We start from the raw sequence: 25,994 nt of genomic DNA on the forward strand, positions 1-25,994 counted from the left end.
TTCATCCCAGAGTGCATATCTGAGGTGGGAAGTAGATGGGCCCCTAGGCTGGACATCTGGTGTGTCAAGTGAAGTAAAATTGAAGCTTTGTTCCCCGCCCCCCCCCCGCCATACTCAGGGATAAAGCTAGTGGCAGAAGCTGACCTCTGCTGACATAAAGAGATAAGATGACCACTCCTGAGTTCAAGAAAATTTCCCTGACTGCACAGGCACAGGAAGGCTCCTTTGGAGGTCAAGAAAGAGAGGGGTGCCACCCATGATAAGTGTGGACACATCCCCACAAGCCTCTGCGGTGGAATCCACCTTAGCAAAAAGTTGGGCACGCATGTTAGGGAGTGTTCTAGAACAGGTCAGATGGGGGAAAAGAAACAAGATTATTAGCCAAAGATAAACAAAGACCCGGAAAAACTGTCCTATGTAAGTGATTTAAATCACCTCTTTACTGCTCTCCTCCTCAGTAGGGAAGACACCCACGCCCTTTCTCTCTGGGTGTGTATTTCTGCCTTGCTTCTGTCTTAAACAGTCTGTTTCTCTGTGTGCTCTCCCACTTGTGCCATGTCTCTAATAAACTTTGTACCTGTTTTTTACAGTTTTTGCCTTCTAGAAACATTCTTGCTTTCAAACCGGGCAAGAGCCAGGGGAACTTTGCTTCTAGCCTCTAGCCCCTGGTGGACTTGCGGCTAGGATCCCTGGTTTTCATTCAGGCTCCCCAGGTTCAATTCCTGGACAAGGAACTAAGATCTCTCTTTAGAACCGCTCACTTTTGTCTCTCTGAAATCATATCTACATCAGACGGGTGAACAGGAGCAACTGTCAAGCCAATTTCATCAATATAAACAACTAATTTAGATAAAGGACAGAGCATCATGTGACTTCCTGTTTGGGTGGAAAGTCAAAAGTAGAGGGGAACTGACTTGAGAAATGACCTTTAAGTGAATAAATAATCCTCTTCTAGGAAACTATTTAGCTCTCTGAAAACTTTTAAATTTATTAATAATTAGAATGGCAAATCCTAATTAAATGCAGTTTTAATTATAAAAAAAGCAAAACTGTTATTCTATAAATAAACCCACAAAGACTACTAAGAGACACTAAATATAGGAAATAACACTTTCTTTTGTCCTTGTTTTCACTGTGTACATAATACAGATATAACCTGAAAGACATAAAATACCCTATTACGTTTAAGAAAAAAAAGAACAGTCATTTTAAAATGCTAAAGATGAGGAGAAAAATGCCTCAAAGAATTAGGTTTTTAAAAGTCTGGAATACAGGGCTTCCCTGGTGGCGCAGTGGTTGAGAGTCCGCCTGCCGATGTGGGGGACGCGGGTTCGTGCCCCGGTCCGGGAAGATCCCACGTGCCGCGGAGCGGCTGGGCCCGTGAGCCATGGCCGCTGAGCCTGCGCATCCGGAGCCTGTGCTCCGCAACAGGAGAGGCCACAACAGTGAGAGGCCCGCGTACCACAAAAAAAAAAAAAAAAAAAAAAGTCTGGAATACAAATACATAAAAAGTTTTCTTATAACCAGCAACTTTACGAAGCAACTTTAGTCGCAAAGACAAGACTGTTGTTCTTTTTAACAAATGGGTCTTCTTGAGTTATAAACTTTAACACCATTTTGAATCGAAGATCGAGAATATTTAGTGAGTAATGCACCAATGGTTTGCTTCTCTCCACACAAATCTCTGTGGGAACAGTAAAAAAATTAATGAACATCATAAATATTCTAGGGAACATAACACAATTTTCACAGCACTAGCTATTTATATCTCTCTCCCCCAAATCCATCTTTCCAACAAACATAAGGGTGTGTATTTGTGGGAGAGATAGGGTAGGGAGAGATTACTAAGCCATAACTGAACAACATACATCACATGTATGTATTATCTCCAGCCTTCATGGTAAGAGTAATGTATTATTTAACCCCATGTTAGATATAAGGAAACTGAGGTTCAGGTGGTAAAGGATGGAGCCAAATTTTGCAGCCGGCTCTGTAGGTCTCCAAAGTCTGTGTTTTTTCCATTATATCACACAGGCTTCCAAATCAGACATAAAAGCAATGTGATACAGTGGGGTCTAGACTCAGAGAACCTGGACACCAGGCTACCTGTGTGAGCTTATCTAGGTTACCTACCCTACCTGAATTTTAGCTTCCTCTTCTGTACCTCAAAGGAGAGAAGACTTTGACTAGAACACCATGAGGGAAGGGAAGATATGGGAGGACCTGAGCTGGAGAAGGGATCAAGGGAAGATCACACAGGGCCTTGGAGAACATGAGAGGGAGTTGTAATTTAATTGTACACATAATGGGAATAGAAAAGCATAATGTGATCTAAGTTTTAAATAATGGAGGCGATGAGTTGTTGATTATGGAAGCTAGGTAGTAAGTACATGGAGGGTTCCTTATATTTTACTGTTACTTTTGAATGTTTAAAATTTTCCAGAAGTCTAAGAGGTGGGGGAGGAGAAGGGAGCAAAAACTAAAATAGGGAGGCCAATCAGAGGCAGGTATGAGATGATCCATCAGGATTTGCTCAGTTTGAAACAGGGGGCAAGAGAAAAAAAGACAAGGAAGATTTCTAGATGTTTTGCTTGGGTAACTGTATTAATGGTAGTGCTGGTAGCTGAGATGAGGGTAATGGGGTTAGGACGGGGAATCAACAGTTCCATTATGAGCATGTTTGAAATTCCTATTAGATATCCAAGCAGAAATTTAGATTAGGTAACTAGATGTAAGAATCTGGAGCTCAGAAAAAAGGTCAAGTATGAAGATAAAATTAGGAAGTCACTGGGCTTACATGAGGGGACCAAAAGAAAAAATACAAAATGAAGAGAAGATAGCCAATAATAGAATGCTAGAGCACTCCGACATTTAAAGATTGGGAAAACAAGGAGACATCAGCAAGAGATGGAAAAGGAGCTGCCTTGGGGGAGAAGGGAGAAGGCTGGTGTGTTTCATGTAGGAAGTGGTCCACTGCCTCAAATAGTGTTAAGAGGCCAAGTAAACAAGGACAGACAATTGACCACTGAATGTAAAAAAGATAGATGCCATTGGGTTAAGGATCTGTCATTGGGTTAAGGAAAGAATGGGAGACAAAGAAGCAGAGAGTGAGTACACAAACTTTTAAAGGGAGTTTTCTTGTGAAGGAGAGCAGAGGACCGTGGGGTTCCCTAGATTGTTATTGTTTTTTTAAGATGAACAGCACTACAGAATACTGTTCACAGCAATACATGTGTTGCTGGCCATAATCCAGTTGGTGGGAGACATGGATAACACAACACGGAAAGGGACAACTAGAGGATCCTTTAACAAGGCCAGAGGGGATGGATCTAGTGAAGGAGGGTTGGCCTTAGGAGCAAGGACAGTTCATGCATCACACAGGATGGATGGTAGAGCAAGTGTGCGCACACACAGGAGGCTGGCAGACTGGGAAAGGAGGTAGTTCTTGTCTTGTCTGCTTCTGTTTTCTCAAGAAATACAGTTGTGGGCTTCACTGGTGGTAGAGTGGTAAAGAATCTGCCTGCCAATGCAGGGGAAACAGGTTCAGGCTCTGGTCTAGGAAGATCCCACATGCTGCAGAGCAAATAAGCCGTGCGCCACAACTACTGAGCCTGCGTTCTAGAGCGCGAGCCACAACTACTGAGCCCATGCGCCACAACTACTGAGCCCGTGTTCTAGAGCGCAAGCCACAACTACTGAGCCCATGCGCCACAACTACTAAAGCCCGCATGCCTATAGCCCGTGCTCTGCAACTGCAACAAGGGAAGACACTGCAATGAGAAGCCTGCGCACCGCAATGAAGAGGAGACCCTGATTGCCTCAACTAGAGAAAGCCCATGCGCAGCAATGAAGACCCAATGCAGCCAAAAAAGAAAAAAAGAAAATACGGTCATAAGCTGAGGATGAAGAGGAAACAGGGTGTTGCTGGTATGAAAAGAGAAAAGAAGATGTAAAGTAAGTTCCAATGGTTGAAAAGTCTCATGAGGAAATGGTGCCTTGCCAGGGACCCTGCTAATTACCACTTAAGTTTTTAAGTGAGACTAGCAAGCCCCACTGTGTTATTTCTCTCCAGGAAATTTCAGCTGCCCTGGTACAGGTACAGAGTAAACAGAAAGTTGGGTTTAATCTTTGTAGATTTTTGCCAACAAGGTATGACAAGACACAGAGATAGGATGCAAGGAGTAGAGTGGGTACAGTAAGAGTTATAAAGACTGACTCTGGAAAGCAAGCCGGGGAAAGAGAAGAGAGAGGCCCCAAGAGGTGGGAGATGCAGTGAGGAAGTGGTAGTGTTTATTAGTGGCTTTGAGGTTGGTTCTACAAGCAGTGGCTTCAGGGCTAACTTGTTCTTCCACAGTCTGGCTTCTACCAGAATGTTAAAGTAAGGGAGTGGGAAAGAAAGAAGGTGGCCATCAGAGAGGGGTGCTTGCTTGCCTTAGAGTCATAGGAGGGTATATAGTTGACTGTCCCTCTATAAGCTGCAGTTTGCAAGGAGAAGAGCAAAGAAGTGATTCTAGAAGCAGTAGTAAGGAAGAGAGATGACATATACCCCACCTCCCAGATCAGTAGCTGTGAAGAATGATAGAGAAGACAGCCACCGCTGGAGAAAGTTTGGAAGAGAGCAGTGTCTTCCAGGAATACTCAAAAAAAAAAAAAAAAAAATTCTGATAATCTAAAACCCTGTGTCACTCATCTTAAGAAGAACAGTCAAAATCCATCTATAAGAAATTACTTACTCAATATATGGAGCAATATCTTCTTCTGTCCACTTCTCCCTCAGAGAGAATAGACTATTAAAACGTTCCTGATTATCCTCAGGTAAATCATCTACTTTCAGCAAAAATATGATTTCTGGTCTTGAGTGTCTATCCACCAAGGCTAAACCCTATAAGAAATGAGAAAAAGGACAGTTCAAGTAAAGGTCTGATGTTTAAAAATGACTCATTTACCTTCCATTTAGCTTAGCCCAAGGTATTTAAAACATCATCCACATGAAACTTACACAAACTACCCGGAAACTTAACAATAGCCTTTTTCATAAAAGAGCTCCTCTAAGCAGTGACTTACTTTCCCTTCTGTAATCTGGCTTTTACTACCACCAATTTATTGTTATTCTAGAACAAAAAGCTTTGTGTAAAAGTCCTAAGGTAGGAAAGAGCTTGATGATCTTAAAAATCTGAAAGAAGGCTGGTATGCAGTGGACAGGAGAGAAAGTATCAAGAGATGAAGCTTACAGGGGATGGTATGAAGGGCCTTGTAGACCAAGATTTTACATATTTTATATTGTAAAATATTATTTTATAATACTCTGGATTTTATATCTTAAATGCAATGGGAAATCATTACAGTGATTTAAGCAAGAAGTTCATCTAATCTGACGGACATTTTTGAAAGATCATTTTAGTAGCACCGCAGAGAATGGATTGGAGGTGGGCAGTTAAAAAGTACAGAAGGCCCGCTTAGGGATGCTATTGTGAGCCAAACATGATAGTTTCAGCTAAGACAATGCAGATGGAAATGGAGAGAAAAGGAACAAAATGAGATACACCAGGTGGGAACCAGGATTAACTGTAAATGGGCCTGAGTGATCTCACTGAGTTGAGAAATGTTCTAAAACTAGACTGTGGTGGCTGGTAACTCATTAAATTTACTACAAATCACCCTTTTCAAAAGGGTGAACTGTGATATGTAAATTACACATCAATAAAGTGGGATTTTGGAGGGTTTTTTAAGGATTTTTGTGATGTAGCATGCACTGCTTAATGGGGGGCTAGGAAAATAAACAGGCTGCAAATTCAGTTCCAATACAGGCTTCATCTCACCTAGTGACCTGCTGAGTTGTGGAGGTAGTGACCATCGCTACCTTACCTTCAGCTGATCGAGCCTAGTGATCACTCCTTCAGGAACACTCTGTTGCCACACTTCTTGAAACTCAGCGAGACTGAATTTCACTGCGTTCTGAAGCAGCATTTGTGCTGTAGCTCTGCATATTTTATCTGCACTCAATGCAAAATAAACTTCACCTAAGGAAAATGTATCAGAGAGTTTCACGTGGTCCTCTGACAGTTAATTATACTACTCATTATTATACACAACTCATCTCCCATCACCCTATGGAGTTCTTATTTTTAACAGGAAGACCCTTGAAAAAGGCATACCAATTTTAACACATAGGAGTTAAAAAATACTTCCCCAATCTTACCTTCCTCTATATATTTCTTTCCATAACATTTAAGACAGTGTCCGATCATTTCCCTGAAAAATTTTAAACACTTATTTGAAAAGTTTTTCACGTATTTATACATTATCTTTTAAACACCATTGCTAACTAGAAACTAAGATATAAATTTGAAATCACTAAAGGATTTTGGTTGCCAAGTATAAAACTTTACATTAGAAACTAACTAAAATACACTGGAAAGTTACTATATACCAGGTCCCATGCTAAATATTTTTACACAAATTATATGAGCATACCTTTATTATAAAATAGCTTAAATTATTCCTTTATAATTTTTATGGCAGAGAAAAAAATGATACACATTTATTCACCCCAATGACCAAAATTCCCAAGTCCTTCTTGGTTGTATATTCTTTAGATTTCTATAAGATATCAAAATATAAATAGTCTATGCCCCGGGTTTAGTCCTACCATGAAAATAATTTTCTTCTCCTTAAGGAAATCTGGAAGCACAATCAATAACATACTTACTCTGTCTCTAATGGTCCAAGTTCCTGAAGGCATGTGTTCAAGGGAACTTTACTAAAAGACCAAGATTCAGAATCCACCAGCTGAGTTATGTGATTCAGAAGTTTCATCTCATAATCAAATTCAAGAATCCTCCAATAACCTACAAATTCCAAAAGTAATATTTACCAAAGGACATCTTAAACAAATGAATTGGCTGATAGACTGATAAAGCAGCAGTAAACTCTTGCCCACTGCAAAAAAGAGACATGAAAAGTCGTAGCTTTCTTTATAAACAATGCTTCTGTTTATGCTTGTCTCCTGATCATTACAAATTGTGTCTTATGGGAGATCCGATGGTTTTTAAAGAGTACTTTTCATATGACTAACATTCTGATTTTTTTTCAAGTGCTTTAATACTCAATTATCTCACAATAACCTTGTCGTTCTAAATGGAAATGTGGAAACCTGTAGCTGGTACAGTCATTTCATTAGAACGTCATACAAATGAGGTGAAGGTCATAGGTTGGATATCCCACACAGTGACCTGTGCTATGGGGCACTGCCATGGTTACAACCCTCATCTCAGCTACCTTGGAGAGGTGTTCTCATGCTCATTAAGAAGTCTAGCTCATTTAAGAGATAACAGACTCAGAAGTACAATGTGGACCAGCGGCAAAATAAAAGCTGAGCCTCAAGATACATTTCCCTATTCCTGTGAAAGACTATGAAATGCCATCTTATAACCAAAGGCACTACCACCACCCCTGGTGAAACAAATCACATATACACCCACCAAATCAAGTACACTCACACCAAGGGAGAATGTTCCTATTCTTACTCTGAAAAAATAAAGGCAATGTTAAAAAATGGAATGCGTGATGTAAAACTGAAAAAGAAAACTAGGAAAAAATAATCTTTGCATCCCCCCAAAATGTTATCCATTCCCATGCAATAAGTGAATAATACAGAGGGCTGCATTAAGCCCATTGGTTCTTCTTCTTTTTTTTTTTTTTTCTAACCTTAACATTCATGGTACCCCTTACACCATAGTAATTAGCAGCAGGCATCCACAATTAGAAACTTTATGTCCAATGCTTAGGACCAAATGTGTCTCAAGGAACCACAACAAAGAGCTAAGTGTTTCCAGTTAGTTCTAAAGTCATCTGCAGTTGCTTCACTCAGCAGAAGTCACCACATTTGAGAGTTACAGTCTCACAAAAGCTAATCTTGCTTGTAAGATTTAAGAGTGCATCCACCAAACCATGCCAGTTTCCTCCTTCCTAACGCATGGGTGCAGAATTAAGCTGCTTCTCTGGGCAAGCTTAAGAGGGCTGGAAAATGCACACAAACATCTACTCAAGTATTACTGCAGGCCCAGATGCCAGAAAAAAAAATAGCTCCTACTCTACCACTCCAGACCAGGAGATAATCAAAATACAAGATACTACTGGGCTTCTCCATCAACCCCTGAGACCAACACATACCACTACAACTTTTATACAGGTTTCTTACATAAACTACTTAACACATTCAAAAGTATGTTGAGTTATCACAAGAAGAAACACATCTTCCAAGCAATTTGGAAATACAGAGAGTTAATTCTGAACCAGGAGTTCAAGTACCTGGGTTTTATGCCTTATTCGGTCACTAACTCAACATGGAACCCTGGACAGGTCCATTTCCCTTCCTAGGCCTTAGTTTCCTCACCTATTGAAAACAATGAAGGGATTAGGCTACCTGATATCTAAGTCCTTTCCTGATCTAATATGGTTCTTCTATTACCACTCAGTACAAAGAAAAAGGCCTGTAAGGAGTGGAAAAAGTCACTGGTCAGAGACTGTAAAGTTGATCACATGTAGTCTCTACCCCACACCCCAAAATACAAATATCATCTGAGCCCAAAAGAAGGTTAAATAAATAGTATGGAACAGCAATAAACAGGTGAAGATGTCCAAAAATGTCTCTCATATGATGCCCAATTCCATCATTATTAATAATAGTAAGTCATGCTACCTCCAATCTCACAGGCATTTAGAACTTGTAACTGGGCCATTATTTCTTCCTCACTTGCCTGAATTTGATCAAGCAAATCTTCAGTTGTATACTGAAACAAGAAAAACAAGAAAAAAAAAAGCAATCACATTTTAAGGCCAAAGAATTTTAGACTTATTGAATAAATACATAGAAGAGATTAAGGCAAGGTACCCTAGTTTAATTTCTTTTGTTAATCTGTAATGATTACTACATAAAATCAGTGGATTCTTAGAAGAAAACAGAGGATAACTCTTCGTGATGTTGGATGTGGCAATGGTTTTAGATATGATGCCAAAAACACAAGCAACAAAAGAAAGATAATGTGGACTTCATCAAAATGAAAACTTGTGTATTTCAAAACATCATCAACACAAAAGGACAAATACTGTATGATTCCACTTACATGGGAGATTTGGCATAGACAGATTCACAGAGACATAAAGTGGAATAGTGGTTGCCGGAGGGTGAGAGGCAGGGGAAACTGGGGAGTTAGTGATTAATAGGTACAGAGTTTCAGGTTGGGAAGATGAAAATTTTCTGTAGATGGATACTGGTGATGGTTGCAGGGCAACATGAGTGTATGTAATGCCACAGAGCTGTACAGGTCAAAATAGTTAAAGTGGTCAATTTTATGTTCTGTTTACTTACCACAATTTTAAAAAACCAAGAAAAGACAACTCATAAGATAGGAGAAAATATTTGCATATCATATATCTGTCAAGGAGCTTGTATTTAGATTATATAAAGAACTCTCCTACAATTTAGTAATAAATAACCCAATTAAAAATTGGGCAAAGGGGTTTCTGTATAGGCTTTCTCCAAAGATACAGAAATAGTCAACAAGCACATGAAAAGATGCTCAACATCATTAGTCATTAGGGAAATGCACATCAAAACCAGTGATACCACTTCAAACCCATTAGGATGGATACAGAAAATACAGATAGTAACAATTGTTGTCTAGGATGTGGAGAAACTGGAACCCTCATACACTGGGAATGTCAAATAGTGCAGCCACTTTGGAAAACAGTCCAGGAGTTCCCCAAAAGGTTGTACAGAGTAAGCACAGGGCCCATCAATTTCACTCTTAGGTATATATATATATATATATATATATATATATATGTGTGTGTATATGTATATATGTATATATATATATACGTATATATGTGTGTGTATATATATATATATATCTCCAAGAAAAATGAAAACATAGGTTCCCTAGAAACTTGTACATGAATGTTCACAACAGTGTTATCCATAATTATCAAATAATAATATTCAAAAAGTAGAAACTACCCAAATTTCCATCAACTGATGAATGGATGAATAAAATATGGTATATCCATAAGATGGGGTATTATTCAGCAATAAAAAGGAATGAACTACCGATGCATGCTACAACATGAACGAACCTTAAAAACAGCATGCTAGGGCTTCCCTGGTGGCGCAGTGGTTGGGAGTCCGCCTGCCGATGCAGGGGACACGGGTTCGTGCCCCGGTCCGGGAAGATCCCACATGCCGCGGAGCGGCTGGGCCCGTGAGCCATGGCCGCTGAGCCTGCGCGTCCGGAGCCTGTGCTCCGCAACGCAACGGGAGAGGCCACAACAGTGAGGCCCGCATACCACAAAAAAATAACAAAAAACAAAAAAAAAACAAAAAACAGCATGCTAAGTCAAAGAAGACTGTCGGAAAAGGCCACTTATTGATTCTATTCATATGAAAGGTCCAGAAGAGGCAAATCAATACAGACAGTAAGTATATTAGTGGCTGCCTAGGGTTGAGGTGGGAGAGAGAAGGAGGGAAACGTAGGATTAGAAATTAACAGCTATGGGGTACAGGGTTTCTTTGGGGGGTGGTGAAAATACTCTAAACTTCATTGTTGTGATGACTGCACAACTCTGTTAATCTACTAAAAACCGTTGAATTATACACTTTAAAATGAGTAAATTGCTTGGTATATGAATTATATCTCAATAAAACTGTTACAAAGAAAAACATTCAATCAGTCAAACTTCTAATACAAATATGGTCTTCAGAATACCAGTAGAGTTCTATAACTTTGAATTACATTTAAAACAAAAATTTTTTACCTGGTTTATAAATATTTTTCCATACTTCCAGGAATGAGTCCATTCTGACTTTCCATTTTCATAATGTCTTTTCTCAAGAGCCCCTAATTATAACTTTTAATTAAACAAATTATTTTAACCTCTAAAAAACTATTATTTTGTAGTTTGGAACATGAGAAGCTTTCAGCTACATAAATGTCACCATGATATCTAGGACTTGCTTTAAAATACTCCAGAAAAAGAAAAAAAATCAGGGCTTCCCTGGTGGCACAGTGGTTGAGAGTCCACCTGCTGATTCAGGGGACGCGGGTTCGTGCCCCGGTCCGGGAAGATCCCACATGTCACGGAGTGGCTGGGCCCGTGAGCCATGGCCACTGAGCCTGCACGTCTGGAGCCTGTGCTCCACAATGGGAGAGGCCACAGCAGTGAGAGGCCTGCGTATGGCAAAAAAAAAAAAAAAAAAAAAGAAAAAAAAAGGTGGAAGGCAGCAGGTGGACAGAATAAATGAGACTGACAAAATATTGATAGATTTTCAACAGAGTGATGAGTACATGGAGGTCTTTCTGTTTTGGGGTATGTTTGAAATTTTTATAATATGAACTTTAAAAAAAAGTCAGCATTAAGTGTCTCTATAGCTCTTATTTTTTAAATTCCAAATTAAAAAATGAAAATACTAGTCTTACTTTTGAGTGATTTGAATCCTTTTCTTTTTGACTGTCAGGTCCTTCATAGGTATTGTCCATCAAAAGTTTCTTGAGCTTCTTTAATTTAGGTCTACATCTTCTTAATTCCCAGTAATTATTAGAAAAACCAAAGATCTAGAAATTACAAATACATCATAATCATTTAGGGGCCATTCTAAAAGAAAACTTCACATAAAATTTCAACCAACCTCTCTGCCCTCCACAAGAAGCAAGAAAAGGGAGCCAAAGCATTCTGCTTTCTGTTGAGAAGGCCCCCATCCAGCCATGTCAAGCAGATGGATTGATATCTTCAGGTAACATCTTTTCAATCCCCAGTTAAGAAGAGACTGACAACATAGTGAGAATGGGTAATTAAGCTCCATATCTCAAGTATACTCTGGAAACTAGAGTAAGCCCAGAAAAGAATGACCAGGATGGTAAGAATTCTGCAAACCAGGTAAAAACACAGAAGAAGAGTATCTTTAGGCTGACAAACAGAAAATAAGAAAAAGCATTATCACAGTCCTCAAACAATTAATATATGATAAAGGGAAGGGGGGGAACTCTTGTTCTGTGTTGCTCAAGACTCCTATTCAGTACAAGAACTTCCCACTAGTTAGAATTGCAACTAATTCTTTATGGACCTGTTTAACAGTGAGAGGCTTATCACTTAAAGAAATCCAGGTGACAGTGGCTAAATGATGGATAAATATTTCTTATCCCTCTCTGTATCTCCAGGATTTGCCCAATGTCTAGCACTTAGTAGGTGCCCAATAACTGTTTCACATGAAAGAAGGGAAAAAGGCAGAAATGGATTGTCTCCTTCCAGCTCTAACATGGAAGGTCAGGGAATGCATCTACTCTAAAACTAGTAGAAGCCTTGATTGACAAGACAAGGCCCAGAGCCTAATGGAGACGCTGCTGAATCTAAGAAAAGTTTAAGGACCAAAACACAAAGATTGATTTCATCCACATTTCACAAATTGGCAGCCTGTTGGCTGTATCCAATACACAGATGTTGGTGTGTACCTCTGTGTTGGGGAAAAAGGGAGGTTTAGTATAGAGTTTTCATTAGTTGCCAACATTGAAAAATAAGATGCTGCCCCCCAAAATCTAAATTTTCAGCTTCACTTGGACAAAGGAAATCAGAAAATCTGGCAATGCTGGGCCTGCTTTCCCACAAGGCCAAGAAGTGCCCATCCACTTACTTGGGGCTTGTGTGCTCCAATCTGCCATAGATTCCCCATTCCCTATTACTCCTGAGACTGGGTATCCACTACCATTTATCAACACCAGCCTGCTTTGCTCACGTGCATTCCTTACCCAGCCTTTTTAGGCATCTAAAGTGCAACCACACATTTAAAAACTCTGGTTAGTAGAGCTTTGTTAAGTTTTACTCAGTCTCAGAACACAGAATTCCCATAAGAAGAGCTCAAAGATACTCACAGGTGTTGCTATACCCTCCCCCAAACACCTACAAAACAGCTGCAAGAAAAATAACACCTCTTCCAAAAGGATGAACTGTCAATATTTCTAGTTAATTACAATGAAAGACAAAACCCTACAAAAAACAAAATAACAATATTTACTGGCAGTTCTTCTATTCTAGCAACATATATGAATCACTGAAATGTCCCAGTATTTTCCCTTATTTCTATTCCAATTCTATTTTTAGGAAGTAGCTGGCCTAAAGTTTAACAGAATTAAGGGCTGTGCTTTGATTGTATATGTGTAAAAATCTAGCCAGGATGGAGACTTTGGTTTGCTATCTGCCAACAGCAGTCTCCAAAATAATTAAAACTTTGTTATACATGGCTTTGAATAGTAATGAACTAAACTAATTTCAAAGGTGAAAAACACACTTCCCTCAGAAACAAATTTCTTCCCTTCTCTACCTCACCTAATGCACTAGTTATGGTTTGAGGGAGTCCTTTCAAAACCTATCCATGGTAAAACTTTTAAAATGAGTCACCTAATAGCCAATTTTCTATATTACAGAAAATGGTCAGCTTATCTGGGACTTAAAAATCAGATTGGGGTAACAAAGACCACTTTACGTGACTCCAAACAAACAAAAATAATGCTGAGAAATTTCAAATTTCATTAGAGAACGTTTCACATTCTCTATGATCATACATTTCACACCACAAGTTTGTTTGTTTGGTTGGTTTTTGGCCATGCTGTGAGGAATGCAGGATCTTAGTTCCCCCGACCAGGGATCCAACCCTTGCCCCCTGTATTGGGAGCACGGAATTTTAACCACTGGACCGCCAGGGAAGTCCCACACCTCGAGTTTTTAATTAAATGCAAGATTAGCATATGTGTTGTCATTCTCACATAAATCAGGAAACGGAAGACAGTACCTCAGTGTGAATAACGTTACAGTGTGTCTCTTCCATCTTCATCTGGTCTGGAGTTTTACAACCAGGAATAAAAAGCAACATATTGGAAGTGTCTGCTATTTTCAAGTCATATGTTTTATCTTTACTACACAGAACGGCTTTCTCATCCTTATCACCACGAATCACAAGACTGCAGGTAAGTGGGAAAAGAAAATACTTGGTTTACTGAGACACCAGTGGACATCTTCATTATAAACAGTTCCAAAATCCTCTAGCCTTCTAGAATTTAAAGCTAAGACTTAAGGCTGTGTCTGGCCCCTGCTCTCACAGCCCTCCCATGAGCTCCACAGAGCAAGGCCTGGGCCAACTGAGACCCAGAGAGGCAGCCGGTGGCCTCACTAAGGAAAAATAATTCCACACGGGCAGAAAAGATCCAAGGAGGCCAAGAGGCCAAACGTTACCACGTGGCATCTTTGTGCAAACTGCTGGGAAAAGCATCCAAAAGCTTCAGTCAAGATTTCACAACTTTCTAAAATTACCGAAGCAATACTTCTCAAACTTACGTGTAGGCATGTTAGGGAACCTTGTTAAAAAGCAGGTCAGGATGCAGTATGTCTGGGATGGGACCTAGGACTCTGCACTACTAACAAACTCCCGGATGTTGAGCATGCTGCTGGCCCTGGTACCCACCCAAGAGTTGGTCTTGTTTTGGCCCGAGTATCCCCTAACGAGCAAAGGAACACAACCTGGCCTAATCGTCACCCCTGCTGCAAAGCAATCGGGAGCCTGAGAAAAGAAAGCTGCAATATTGAATGAAAAATATGAAAATGGTATGTCTACAAACTAGACTAAATGATGTCTCTGACAAAGGGTCACGGGTGGAAAAAAGCAAGAAGAAGGAAGAGGGGAAGGACAAAAGTGAGGAGGTGGAAGAAGAATGATAAAGATAATGGAGATGACAAAAAGGGAGTTGATTCTAGTAGTTTTCCTTGTCTATAAAGTATTTAAACCTCCTGTAAACAATTCACTTCTTTTAATTAAATAATAAAAAACCTGAAATAGAAGACTGAAAATATTTTTTTAAAACTAATCCTTAAGTGAAAATAAAAGGGTCTTTAAAGCTTCTTGGTGCTAACAACATTTAATAGTCCCAAGTACCTACCCTTCTTTTTTTTTTTTCCCCAAGTACCTACTCAACATTTATTTCCTCATGGCACTATCCCTGCTTTCAAATATCTTGTTTAAAACAACTACCCCTTCCCTCTGCAAAAAAAAAAAAAAAAAAAAAAAAAAAAAAAATTAAAACGCACGTTTTCATTCTGGTTTTTGCCAGCTAGATTCCTCGCACCTGAAGTCTCTTCTCAAATTCCTGCCAACTCGGCTGGAAAGAAAATCCATGAGTGACGTGCTCCTTCAGTTCCCTTAAAGATACGTTATTTAGCTAGAATCTGAAGACTGGCCAGTTAACTATAACACGGTTAGATGAGTAAAGGAGGCAAAGTGAAAGCCTAAAGGATTCAATTTAAAAAGCATACAAGAGAACAAACTATACCTAATAAAATACAGGTGTTGGAGGAACAACAGAGCAGAACGGAACAGAATTAAACCAGAGCCCCTAACTCCTCATTTCCCGGGACTGCACAAAGTTGACAGAACCGACTTCTCTGTTTTGTTTTGTTTTTTGTTGTGTGTGTGTGGTACGCGGGCCTCTCACTGCTGCGGCCTCTTCCGTTGCGGAGCACAGGCTCCGGACGCGCAGGCCCGGCGGCCATGGCTCACGGGCCTAGAAATTAGAAAACAACTTCCGGGACTTCCCTGGTGGTGCAGGGGTTGGGGGTCCGCCTGCCGATGCTGGGGACGCGGGTTCGTGCCCCGGTCCGGGAAGATTCCACATGCCGCGGAGCGGCTGGGCCCGTGAGCCATGGCCGCCGGGCCTGCGCGTCCGGAGCCTGTGCTCCGCACCGGGAGAGGCCGCAGCAGTGAAAGGCCCGCATACAACAAAAAAATAAAAAAGAAAGAAAGAAAGAAAACAGCTTCCGATCCCCACTGAGTGACCCCAAGCAAGTCTGTTTTTTGAGGGCCTTCCACAATTACCAAGTCTGTAAAAACAGCTTTACACTCATTCCCCCCCAATCCTATCTACTGAGTAAAATACATATAAGTAGCAGGCAAGAGGAACTCCATAAATACTGGATATTACCATTGGACTTTAAGATAGAATGGCAAAGCGTTCTGTGTAGTGCCTGGCCTCACTGTTAACATCTCCAAAACTTCCCCGAGGTTCTATTTCCTGACTTGTTTCCGCTGACAGAGGCCTCCAAGACCAGCGGGACTAGGCCAGCTAACTGGACGGACTAACAGTGGCGCGGACTCCTCGGGAAAAGGCAGCCAGCTGGGGATTAGGTCACCGGCCTGCTGCGAGGGACCTGGTCAAATCAATGCATCTCTCTGGCCCAGTTTCCCCATCCTGTGTTTCCCCGCAGGAAAATCATAAGGTGTATGGCACGAGGCTTAGAGGCGGCAGGTCCCGGCCCCGACTCACCTGTGTCCTGCCTCAAGCTGCTGGCACAGCGCGGGCTCCAACTCGAGCAGGCAGAAGTCGCCGGCGGCTGCGCTGGCCCCGGGGCCGAAGCCCAGGCAGTGCACGGTGGGCAGTAGCTCGGCCGCGTTCAGCTTGGCGATCTGCAGGGTCGCGTCCACCTCGTCGCGGGTCCTCCTCATCGCTGCGCGGGGTCGGCGGGCCCCGCGGTGCGCGAGGGGCCGCAGGTTTAAGACAGGAGAATGAAACTCCCCGGGCGGCCGCGACCCGGTGAAACAAACAAGAAATAGAACAGAGCCTGTTTTAAAAGCGCGCCTAGGCGGCTGGGGGCGTGTTTCCGGGGCGGGGCGTGCCGCGGGGGCGTCCCCGAGAGAGTCCGAAAGCTTCCCCGGACTCGTGCCCCGCCGAGAACTGCCGGGTCACCCCAGGCCGAGCAGCGGCTGTTAGAAGTAAACCCGGCCTCCGCGGGGAGCTCTCGGCAGAAGCTGGCGGGAACTGAGCTGCGACCCCGCGGGGAGCCACGTGGAACCTTCCCCCACCGCTTCCGCTGCCCTCCTCCCCGCCCTGTTTCCTGCCAACACCCCCATTTCCTCGCCATCAAAATAGTCGCGTCTTCCGCCAGTGGCGGGTCTTGCAATAAGCACTTTGCATGCATAATTTCATGAATCCTTCACCGCAGCCCTGTGAAGTGGACCCTTTTAAATACCGTTCTGCAAATGAGGAAGCAAGCTCCTTACTCCAGGTGGCACAGCCAGGAGGTAGTAAAGACTGATTCCAGTCTAGTCTATTACGGCTCGAAAAATACCGCACCGAGTTTGTGCAAACACCTTGGACCGGGAGTGAGGTCCTGGTAGAACTGCACAAGGCATCTCACTTCTTTGGGTCTGGGGACCACTCATCATATCTGGGAATCTATGGCTCGGACTAGATCCATCCATTCGTTGAGTACCTAGTCTGGGCTAGGTGGCAGGTGAGGGTCTGAGACCCCGTGTCAAGAGGAAAGCACCTTCCTGGGGTAGGCAAGGCCCTGCAGTGTACCGGGGAAACAAACTCACCACTACAGGATGTGTAAAGTGCCCCCTCGGCTTTCTCTAAGGTGTCTTCTAATACATCAAGATAAGATCTTCTACCAAACCTAGATCTTAGGCTGTGCTGAATGTAGCATTTTTCCCCAAGCAGATCTACACAGGCTCACATACACGGTATGCAAATTTAGATCTAATATAAATATTTGACTGCTTCTCTGCTTTTTTTTTTCTATTTATTGAACATTTTTGGTTTTGTTGCTTCTTATTTTTTCACTGTCTTTCATTAAACTGATTTTGTTTGTTTGATTTTTTTTTCCCTCTGGTGATTTGGAAGTTCTATATCCCGCCTCATTTACTACTGTTTCCCTCTTCCTCTTCAAGGCTTCCTCCTAACATCAGGCACACAGGCTTACAGTAAGATCTTTTGGTGCCTCCCACCATTTGGGCCTCTGTTTGTCTGGCCTGTTCTTCTCTTGCTGAGCACGTGTCTTTTATTTTATTTTATTTTTTTGCCATGCGGCTTGTGGGATCTTAGTTCCCTGACCAGGGACTGAACCCGGGTCCTCACAGTGAAAGCACAGAGTCCTTGTTGAGCACTGTGTTGGAAATGTTCTATATCTGCACAGTCCAATTTGGTAGCTACTAACCACAGGTGGCTTTTGACTGCTTGGAATGTGGGTAATGTGAATGAGGAACTGCATTTTATTTTATTTTTCATATGTATTTATGTATTTACTTGGCTGCCCTGGGTCTTAGTTGTGACATGCAGGATCTTCGTTGTGGCATGCATGTGGGATCTAGTTCCCTGACCAGGGATGGAACCCAGGCCCCCTGCATTGGGACCTCGGAGTCTTACCCACTGGACCACCAGGGAAGTCCCTGAATTTTAAAGTTTACTTAATTTAGTTAATTTAAATTTAAATAATCACAGGTGGCTAGTGGCTACTACACTGGATCATTCAACTCTGGGTCAATAGTCACTTCTCAGAAATCTTTCTCTGACCTCCCTGATCAGGTCAAGCCTGTCAAATATATATCTCATAGCAACAGGTACCTCTCATGCCTAGATTTTAAGTAAGTTGTAATTTTACATTTGTGTAATTACTTAATGTGGGGTTTTTTTGTTTGGTTGGTTGTTTTGTTTTTTTTCTCTAAGACTGTAAGCTATAAACTTCACTAGGATATGTTTTCAGTCATCATTAAGCAGAGTGCCCAGCACATAATGGTGCCAAGGGCTACAGATAATATCCTGAACCATATCCTTGAGTTGTTTTGCCGATACTAAAACCCCCATCAGGTGGAAGGAGTTAACTGCTGACCACCAGCACACAGACCCCAGACCAGTCGGAACAAAAAGGTTGATGATGTTGACTCCTGAAATACCACCCAGTTACCCCGCCACCACCCAATCAGAAGAGTTGTATGTGAGCTGATCACACATCCTATGACTCTCTTCCTCACACTGTCTTTAAAAACCATTTCCTGAAAAGCCGTCAGGGAGTTGGGTCATTTGAGCAGGAGCTACCTGTTCTCCTTGTTTAGCCCCATGTTGAACACCTTGCAATAAAGCTGTACTTTTGATGAAAACTCGGCCTCTGTGCACTGGTGCCAAATAGAATCTCAGAGACAGAGTTTGGGGTGAGGTAGAAAAGAATAGCATTATTGCTTTGCCAGGCAAAGGGGGACACACAGTGGACTCATGCCCTGAAAAACTGTGTGTCCGGGCTTCCCTGGTGGCGCAGTGGTTGAGAATCCGCCTGCCGATGCAGGAGACACGGGTTCGTGCCCTGGTCCGGGAAGATCCCACATGCCGCGGAGCGACTAAGCCCGTGAGCCATGGCCGTTGGGCCTGCGCGTCCGGAGCCTGTGCTCCGCAACGGGAGAGGCCACAACAGTGAGAGGCCCGCATACCGCAAAAAAAAAAAAAAAAAAAAACCTGTGTGTCCCAACCCAGGAGGATTTGGTGAGGAGTTTTATAGCAGTGATTCGAGGGTGGAGTTGCTGATAAGGATCAGGGCGTCTGCAGGGCCTGCACTCCTTTGATCCGGCCTCGGTTGTCCTCCTGATGAGCTTCTTGAGGATAGCAAACTGTGACCTTCTCTGGAAGGAAGAAGGCTAACGTCTCCCATTTGTTGGGAGTTTTAGTTCTGTAAAAGACCCCGAAGATATTGTTGTGTGTATTCCCTTGAAGGGGAACCAGGACCCTACCCCAAGGCTGCACTATTGTTTCTTGCCCACTCCTCCCTTGTCTCTGCATCCCTTCCCTTCCCTGATTAGCAACTGTTTGAAAGGCTTCTGTGCCCAGGAGTCCCACAGGGTCCTGCTGGGTTTCACTTTTCTTCACCACAACCTGGTGTCAGTAGATTGGCTTTGCTGCACATCAGGCAAGCAGACCCAAGTTTGGTTTGGTAACCAGATCACCCAGCAAGAGTGTTATGTACAACTGAAAACTGGACTAAAGATGAAATCTCACCAAACAGTGGAGGTGGAAGCCTTGAAAGAAATACCTCCCAGGAGGAAAGAATTGCACATGGTAGGAAAAACAGAATAGTGTCTTGGAAACCACATTACCTTGTATTTACTTAAAATCACTTCAGGTGCGGAAGTGCTGATTCACAGCAAGATTTGTTTCATTCTGTGGGAAATACAGTAGTTTAGATTTTAACTTCATATCCTTTATTAATTAAACTTTTTAGGCTTTGCTTATAGAACAGGATTTTCCCCACTAGATGGTGGTAGTGTTTCATGTTTCACAGAGTAGCCTGCTTTGCCAATTTTGTTCTCCATTGCCTTAGAAAAGAGAAGAAATATCTATTAAACATTTACGGAGTCAAGCACTCAGGCGTGTATCTTCGGCAATCCTTGCAATAATGTAAGTCAGATCACGGCCCTCCTCTGTTCAAAATCCACCAAAGGATTCTGGTCACTTTCAGAATAAATTCTGACAACTTAAAGAAAAATACACAATGAAAGAGTTGTGAATTTCAGTTTTATTCAGGATCTTAACCAGGATTAGAGCCTGGGAGACAACCAGGCAACCCTGAAGAGGTGGGGGAAAACCAGTTTATACACGATTCGGGGCTGGGAAATATGTGCAGTCAACCATACATCTTGGTAAAGGATGACTGCTGATGACAAAGAATAGATATCTCAAGTTAATGACTGTACTGCTTTTCTGTGTATGGGCAGATGCAATAATCTAGCATCATTGAAATTCTTACTGAGATATGCATCTATCCAAGGGCCTGCTCATCCAAAGCATAGAATGCCTCATCTTGTTTTTCATCCTGAATCCCTTTCAGGGTGCACTGGCAGTGGGTTATGACTTGACCCTTACAGAGCTGGGTGGTGGGCAATGCTCTTTGTCTTATTGATCTTAGTTTTTCTGTGTCCACAGCCTCAAAGTCCTTATCAAGGCCCATAAGACCTTATACAATCTTCATCCCCTCCCCACCCCCTCACCCAGGTGCCCCTGCTATTCTCTAAATTTACAGGAGGCACTGCTGCCTCAGGACTCCTTTGTTTTTAAATCAACTTTATTGAGATACGATTTAAGTAAAATAAATTGCATGCATTTAAATCATACAATTTAAGGATTTAACAGATTTATACACTGGTGAAACCACCACCACAATCAAAATGCAGAACATTCTCAGTACCCCCAAAAGTTTCCTTATGCCCACTGGAAAAAGGAGAAGGAATATTTATGAAATATTAACTTCTCTTTACTTGGGGTTTGCTTTACTCTTCTTTTTCTAGGTTCTTATCATTGATTTTAGACCTTTCTTTTTTCTAATATAGACAGTTAAAAATGTGTTTATAAATTTTTCTCAAAGCTCTGCTTTAGCTGTATCACACAAATTTTGAAAAGTTATCTTTCATTATCACACAGTTTGAAGTATTTTCTAATTTTCTTTGTGATTACTTCTTTGACCCATGAATTGTTTAGGAGTAGACTGTACTTCCAGATATTTGTGATTTCCTAGATATTTATTAATTTTTAACTTAATGTCATTATGGTATGGCTTATACATGGAGAACATACTCTATATGATCTCAATTATTTTAATTTTATTGAGACTTGTTTTGCGGCCTCGCACCTGGTCTTTCCTAGTGAAATTGCCACTTTTTTATTTGGGTTTTTTTCCCCACCTTTTTTTATTCTTTCCTTCCTTTTCTGCCCTCCTGTGGATTACTTGAATTTTTAAAAGAGAATGTCATTATAATTTATCAATTGATCTTTTAGCCCTTTCTCTTTGCAATTTTTTAGTAATTATCATAGGGATTAAAATAGACCTCCTTGAAAAAGGAACCCTCCTACACTGTTGGTGGGAATGTAAATTGGTGCAGCCACTGTGGAAATCAATATGGACCTTCCTTAAAAAACTAAAAATAGACTTACCATATGATCCAGCAATCCCACTCTTGGGCATATATCTGGAGAAAAACATAATTCAAAAAGATAAATGCACCCCAATGTTCATGGCAGCATTATTTATAATTGCCAATACTTGGAAGCAACCTAAGTGTCCATCAACAGATGAATGAATAAAGAAGATGTGGTGTATATATACAATGAAATATTACTCCACAATTTAAAAAGTTTACAAATGAGCTTATTTACAAAACAGAAACAGACTCATAGACGTAGAAAACAAACTTATTATTACCAAATGGGAAGCAGGGGAGGGATAAATTAGGAGTTTGGGATTAGCAGATACAAACTACAATGTATATCCAGAGAAAACTCTAATTCGAAAAGACACATGCACCCGAATGTTCATAGCAGCACTATTTACAATAGCCAAGACATGGAAGCAACCATGGATAAAGAAGACATGGTGTATATATATTATATATATATATATATATATATATATATATATATATATAATATATATACAATGGAATACTACTCAGCCATAAGAAAGAATGAAATAATGTCATTTGAAGCAACATGGATGGACCTAGAGATTATCATACTAAGTGAAGTAAGTCAGATAGAGAAAGACAAATATCATACGATATCACTTATATGTGGAATCTAAAAGGTGTTACAGGGAATTCCCTGGTGGTCCAGCAGTTAGGACTCTGCGATCTCACTGCTGAGGGCCCGGGGTTAGATCCCTGGTTGGGGAACTAAGATCCCACAAGCTGCACGGCGCAGCCAAAAAAACAAAAGTGATACAAATGAATTTGTTTACAAAAGAGAAACAGATCACAGAGGGAGAATAAGAATTTATGGTTACCAAAGGGGAATTGGGGGAGGGATAAATTAGGAGTTTGGGATTAGCAGATACAAACTATTGATACTATACACAAAATAGATGAACAACAAGGTCCTACTGTATAGCACAGGGAGTAACTATGTTCAATATCTTGTAACAAACTATAATGGAAAAGAATATACACATGTACAACTGAATCACTTTGCTGTACACCAGAAACTAACACAATATTGTAAATTAACAATACTTCAACAACACCAACAAAAAAAGAAACAAAAAAGTGAGAAAGAAAGAAAGAAAAAGTGGCCAACTCACAAGGTTATTTTGAGGAATAATTGTTTAACACATGTATAACCCTTTGAGCATGGCCAGTCACAGAGAAAGAGCTCAATAAATATAACATTATTATTCCATTAAAAAATTCTCAATCCCATCTAACTCAATGTCCCCTTTAAAAACAATAGATAGTATGTGATGTTCACTTTATTTTCTTGTCATTAAATTCATAGAGAACATAAGCTTTCCAGGTGCATTATTTAAAGGAAAATCAATATGATGCCCTTATGCTGAAATATAGGGAAGAAATAGAAAAGGAAAATCACATATAACAAAATAGTGTGTATTTTAATATTCAAATGACTCTAGTAGAAGGCCTAGTGTGGTCATCAGATATTTATAACTAATGAATGATTTTAGAATAACAGAATTAAGACAATATTTAACTGAATATTGCCATCACTTCTTTTATATATTTGGTATTTTGCAATTTGACTCGATATATTCCTATGCAAATACACACACAGGCATGCAAAATCTAACAAATGCACTGAAAAAGGTGTGCTGTTCTCATGGTACCACACAAATGGCGGGTGAAGCAATTTTATGCCGCCAGCCGCAGCGGGTCCTCAAAGTGCAGCAACAATCGACGAGAGGGGGTAGGGAACTGAATGCACCAAGGTATGGGATCAGAAGGGCACAGACAACTGATGGTTGCAAGGCAAGTTTAACAACAAAGCATAGCCATATATATACACCCCTAAAGCAGGGAATTTGCTTAGTCACCATCTTATCGGCATCAGCTGGTTGATTGGCTTCTCGGCTTCTCCCTCAAAGGCACCAATTTCCCCTCCAGGGTTGCTTTTCCTAGCTTTAGGGAACAACCAGGGACTCCCAGTAACTGAGCAGGTCCCTGGAGCGATTTGGCCAAAGGCCATCTCCTTTTTTACGTTCATCCCATAAAGTCCAGGATGCAGACCAAGGAGAGTACAATCGGGCCCTGAGGCTTATGAGGGTCTTAATGGCGCCTTCCTCAGCGGGCAATGCTTGCCACAATTTTATACAATGATGAACCTTTTTTGGTAAAGTTCTGAACAGAACAAAGTACAAATTTTTCTTGATGTACACAATAATTGCATCCATGGACAATTCAAGATTACATTTAAAAAATTTAAAAATATCTTGTGTTTCTATGTAAAACCAAATTAGGTTAAAGTTCAGTTAACTGCAAACAGGTTTTTCTTACACTTGAAGATCCCACAGGACACAGGAAAGACATCCAGGATTTAGGACAATTCATTTCTTCTTGGTGAGGTGTTGTCTCAAGAAAATGAGAATACCTAGTATCCCTAGTCCATGCTCACTAAAAGCCAGGAACATGCCCAATAAGGAGACAAACTACACCCTCCTCCCCACCCCCATCCAAATTTCCCCGAAGCCTTCCTGAGCGCGGCCCTTTTCCTGCAGGAGACCCAGTATCGTTTAGTGTCATTGCAAAATCGACCACTAGGTGGCAGCATATACCAAAGATTAGGTGTTTTTTTGACACCTTTACAGCATTAAGAACTTGGGAGTGAGCAGGCCTGGGACCGGAGGACCTCAAGTTTATTTGTAATGTTTTATTTCTATCACTACAAAAAGGTGACAAAAATATTGAAAATGGGTGCAAGTAATGAACACATGAATACTTAATTTCTCTCTGTCTTTACATTTACTTTTTACAGACAAGTTCCCTTCTTAAATGATCAACAGAAATATCTGGACAGGATGTTGCTAAACCATCAATCTGCTTCCATTCAGAGAAAGAGAATAAAAATTGTGGCAGCTGGAGATTCCAGACTTCCATTAACGGTTAAGAATAACGTACGTCTTCGAATACTATGAGAATGTGTAGACAAAAGCAACACAGCACTTTGAGGAGCGCAAGGAGATAGCACAGAGAAGGCGGGGTCTGAGTTGCCTTTAAGATCAGGTGGGAGTAATACAGGTAAATACGAAGACGCAATAACAGTAATGATAGCTAACATGCTATTCAGCTTCATAGTGGACAGTATTCTTTCACAGGTTTTAGTCAAGTTCATCTCACATTGCTGCTCGCCCTTTTCCAGAACTATTCAAAGCGTGGTCGGCCAGTTGGCAACCATTACCTGTATTGAGAGACACTGAGACATACATATATTGAGAGAAATCATTTATAAATATTTATAGAAATTTGACAGTTTTCTGACAATAAAAAATTGGGGCTTGTGCTTTGTATGTTTTTTAAATTTCTTTTTTACTGTGTCTTCAGTGGATTGAAAACTCACGTACGCACGTGCCCGTGCAAGCCACATGCACACACATTTGATCCTTATCTACCAAAAGTTTGAGAAGCACTGGCTCCAGGACACCAAAACAGCCAGAAGGCGTGAAGCAGGTGCGTAGGGTGCGCTGGAGGAGAAGCCTCACATTTAATAGTTTCTACCTGTGACAAGTGGGCTTATTCAATTTTATTTAATCCTCCCAACAACCCAATGATCCTGACTTTACAAAGAAGGGAAAAAACATAGAAAAGATAATGAACTTTCTCTGATGGAGCCAGGAGTCAAGCCAAGATCTGCTGGAATTTTTAGCCCTTTGAAGATATTGGATGAATTGCCATTTCAGCACCCTTCTCTCATCTAGAAATACCTATAGATCACACTTTATTCTGGGACCAGTTGCTCCAGAGCTCAGAGTCCTGGCATTTATGTTCACACGTCCTCAAGAGTCAGTTCACTAACGTTTCCCTAAGTTAGGAAAAAGGGTCTGTCTGCTAACCCAATGGAACATGGTGTGTCTCATATGTCAAAAGAAAGGTTAAAATAATAATAGCAGGCCAAGTCCCCATTTCCTGTCCACATCTGTACACACACACACACACACACACACACAAAACCTTCTCATCAAGCATGAAAAATAAACTCTGCACTATCTCTCACTGGAGTAGTGGTATCACGTATGCTACTGAGTTGATTTTTTTCCCCTTATGTTAAGGTGCTTTTTTAAATAGATTTTTTAAATCATAAACTTGTATGATAAAAGTTTTGGATCTTGAACTTTTTATCAGAAACTATTAAAGAAGA

General features: G+C 41.1%; 1 protein-coding gene across 1 annotated transcript; it reads right to left on the reverse strand.

Moving 5' to 3' along the window:
• Positions 1-1,489: 1,489 nt before the first annotated feature.
• Positions 1,490-16,848, reverse strand: DSCC1 (DNA replication and sister chromatid cohesion 1). The gene is made up of 9 exons (XM_059043456.2): positions 16,362-16,848; positions 13,841-14,009; positions 11,478-11,612; positions 8,702-8,792; positions 6,710-6,848; positions 6,200-6,252; positions 5,866-6,020; positions 4,734-4,882; positions 1,490-1,684 (listed from the first exon to the last, which is right to left on the reverse strand). The coding sequence occupies exons 1-9, from the start codon at positions 16,538-16,540 to the stop codon at positions 1,576-1,578; spliced, it is 1,179 nt and encodes a 392-aa protein (XP_058899439.1). The 5' UTR covers positions 16,541-16,848; the 3' UTR covers positions 1,490-1,575.
• Between the last annotated feature and the right edge of the window lie 9,146 nt (positions 16,849-25,994).

The sequence above is a fragment of the Kogia breviceps genome, chromosome 17 (genome assembly GCF_026419965.1).
Source record: "Kogia breviceps isolate mKogBre1 chromosome 17, mKogBre1 haplotype 1, whole genome shotgun sequence".
Taxonomy (NCBI): domain Eukaryota; kingdom Metazoa; phylum Chordata; class Mammalia; order Artiodactyla; family Physeteridae; genus Kogia; species Kogia breviceps.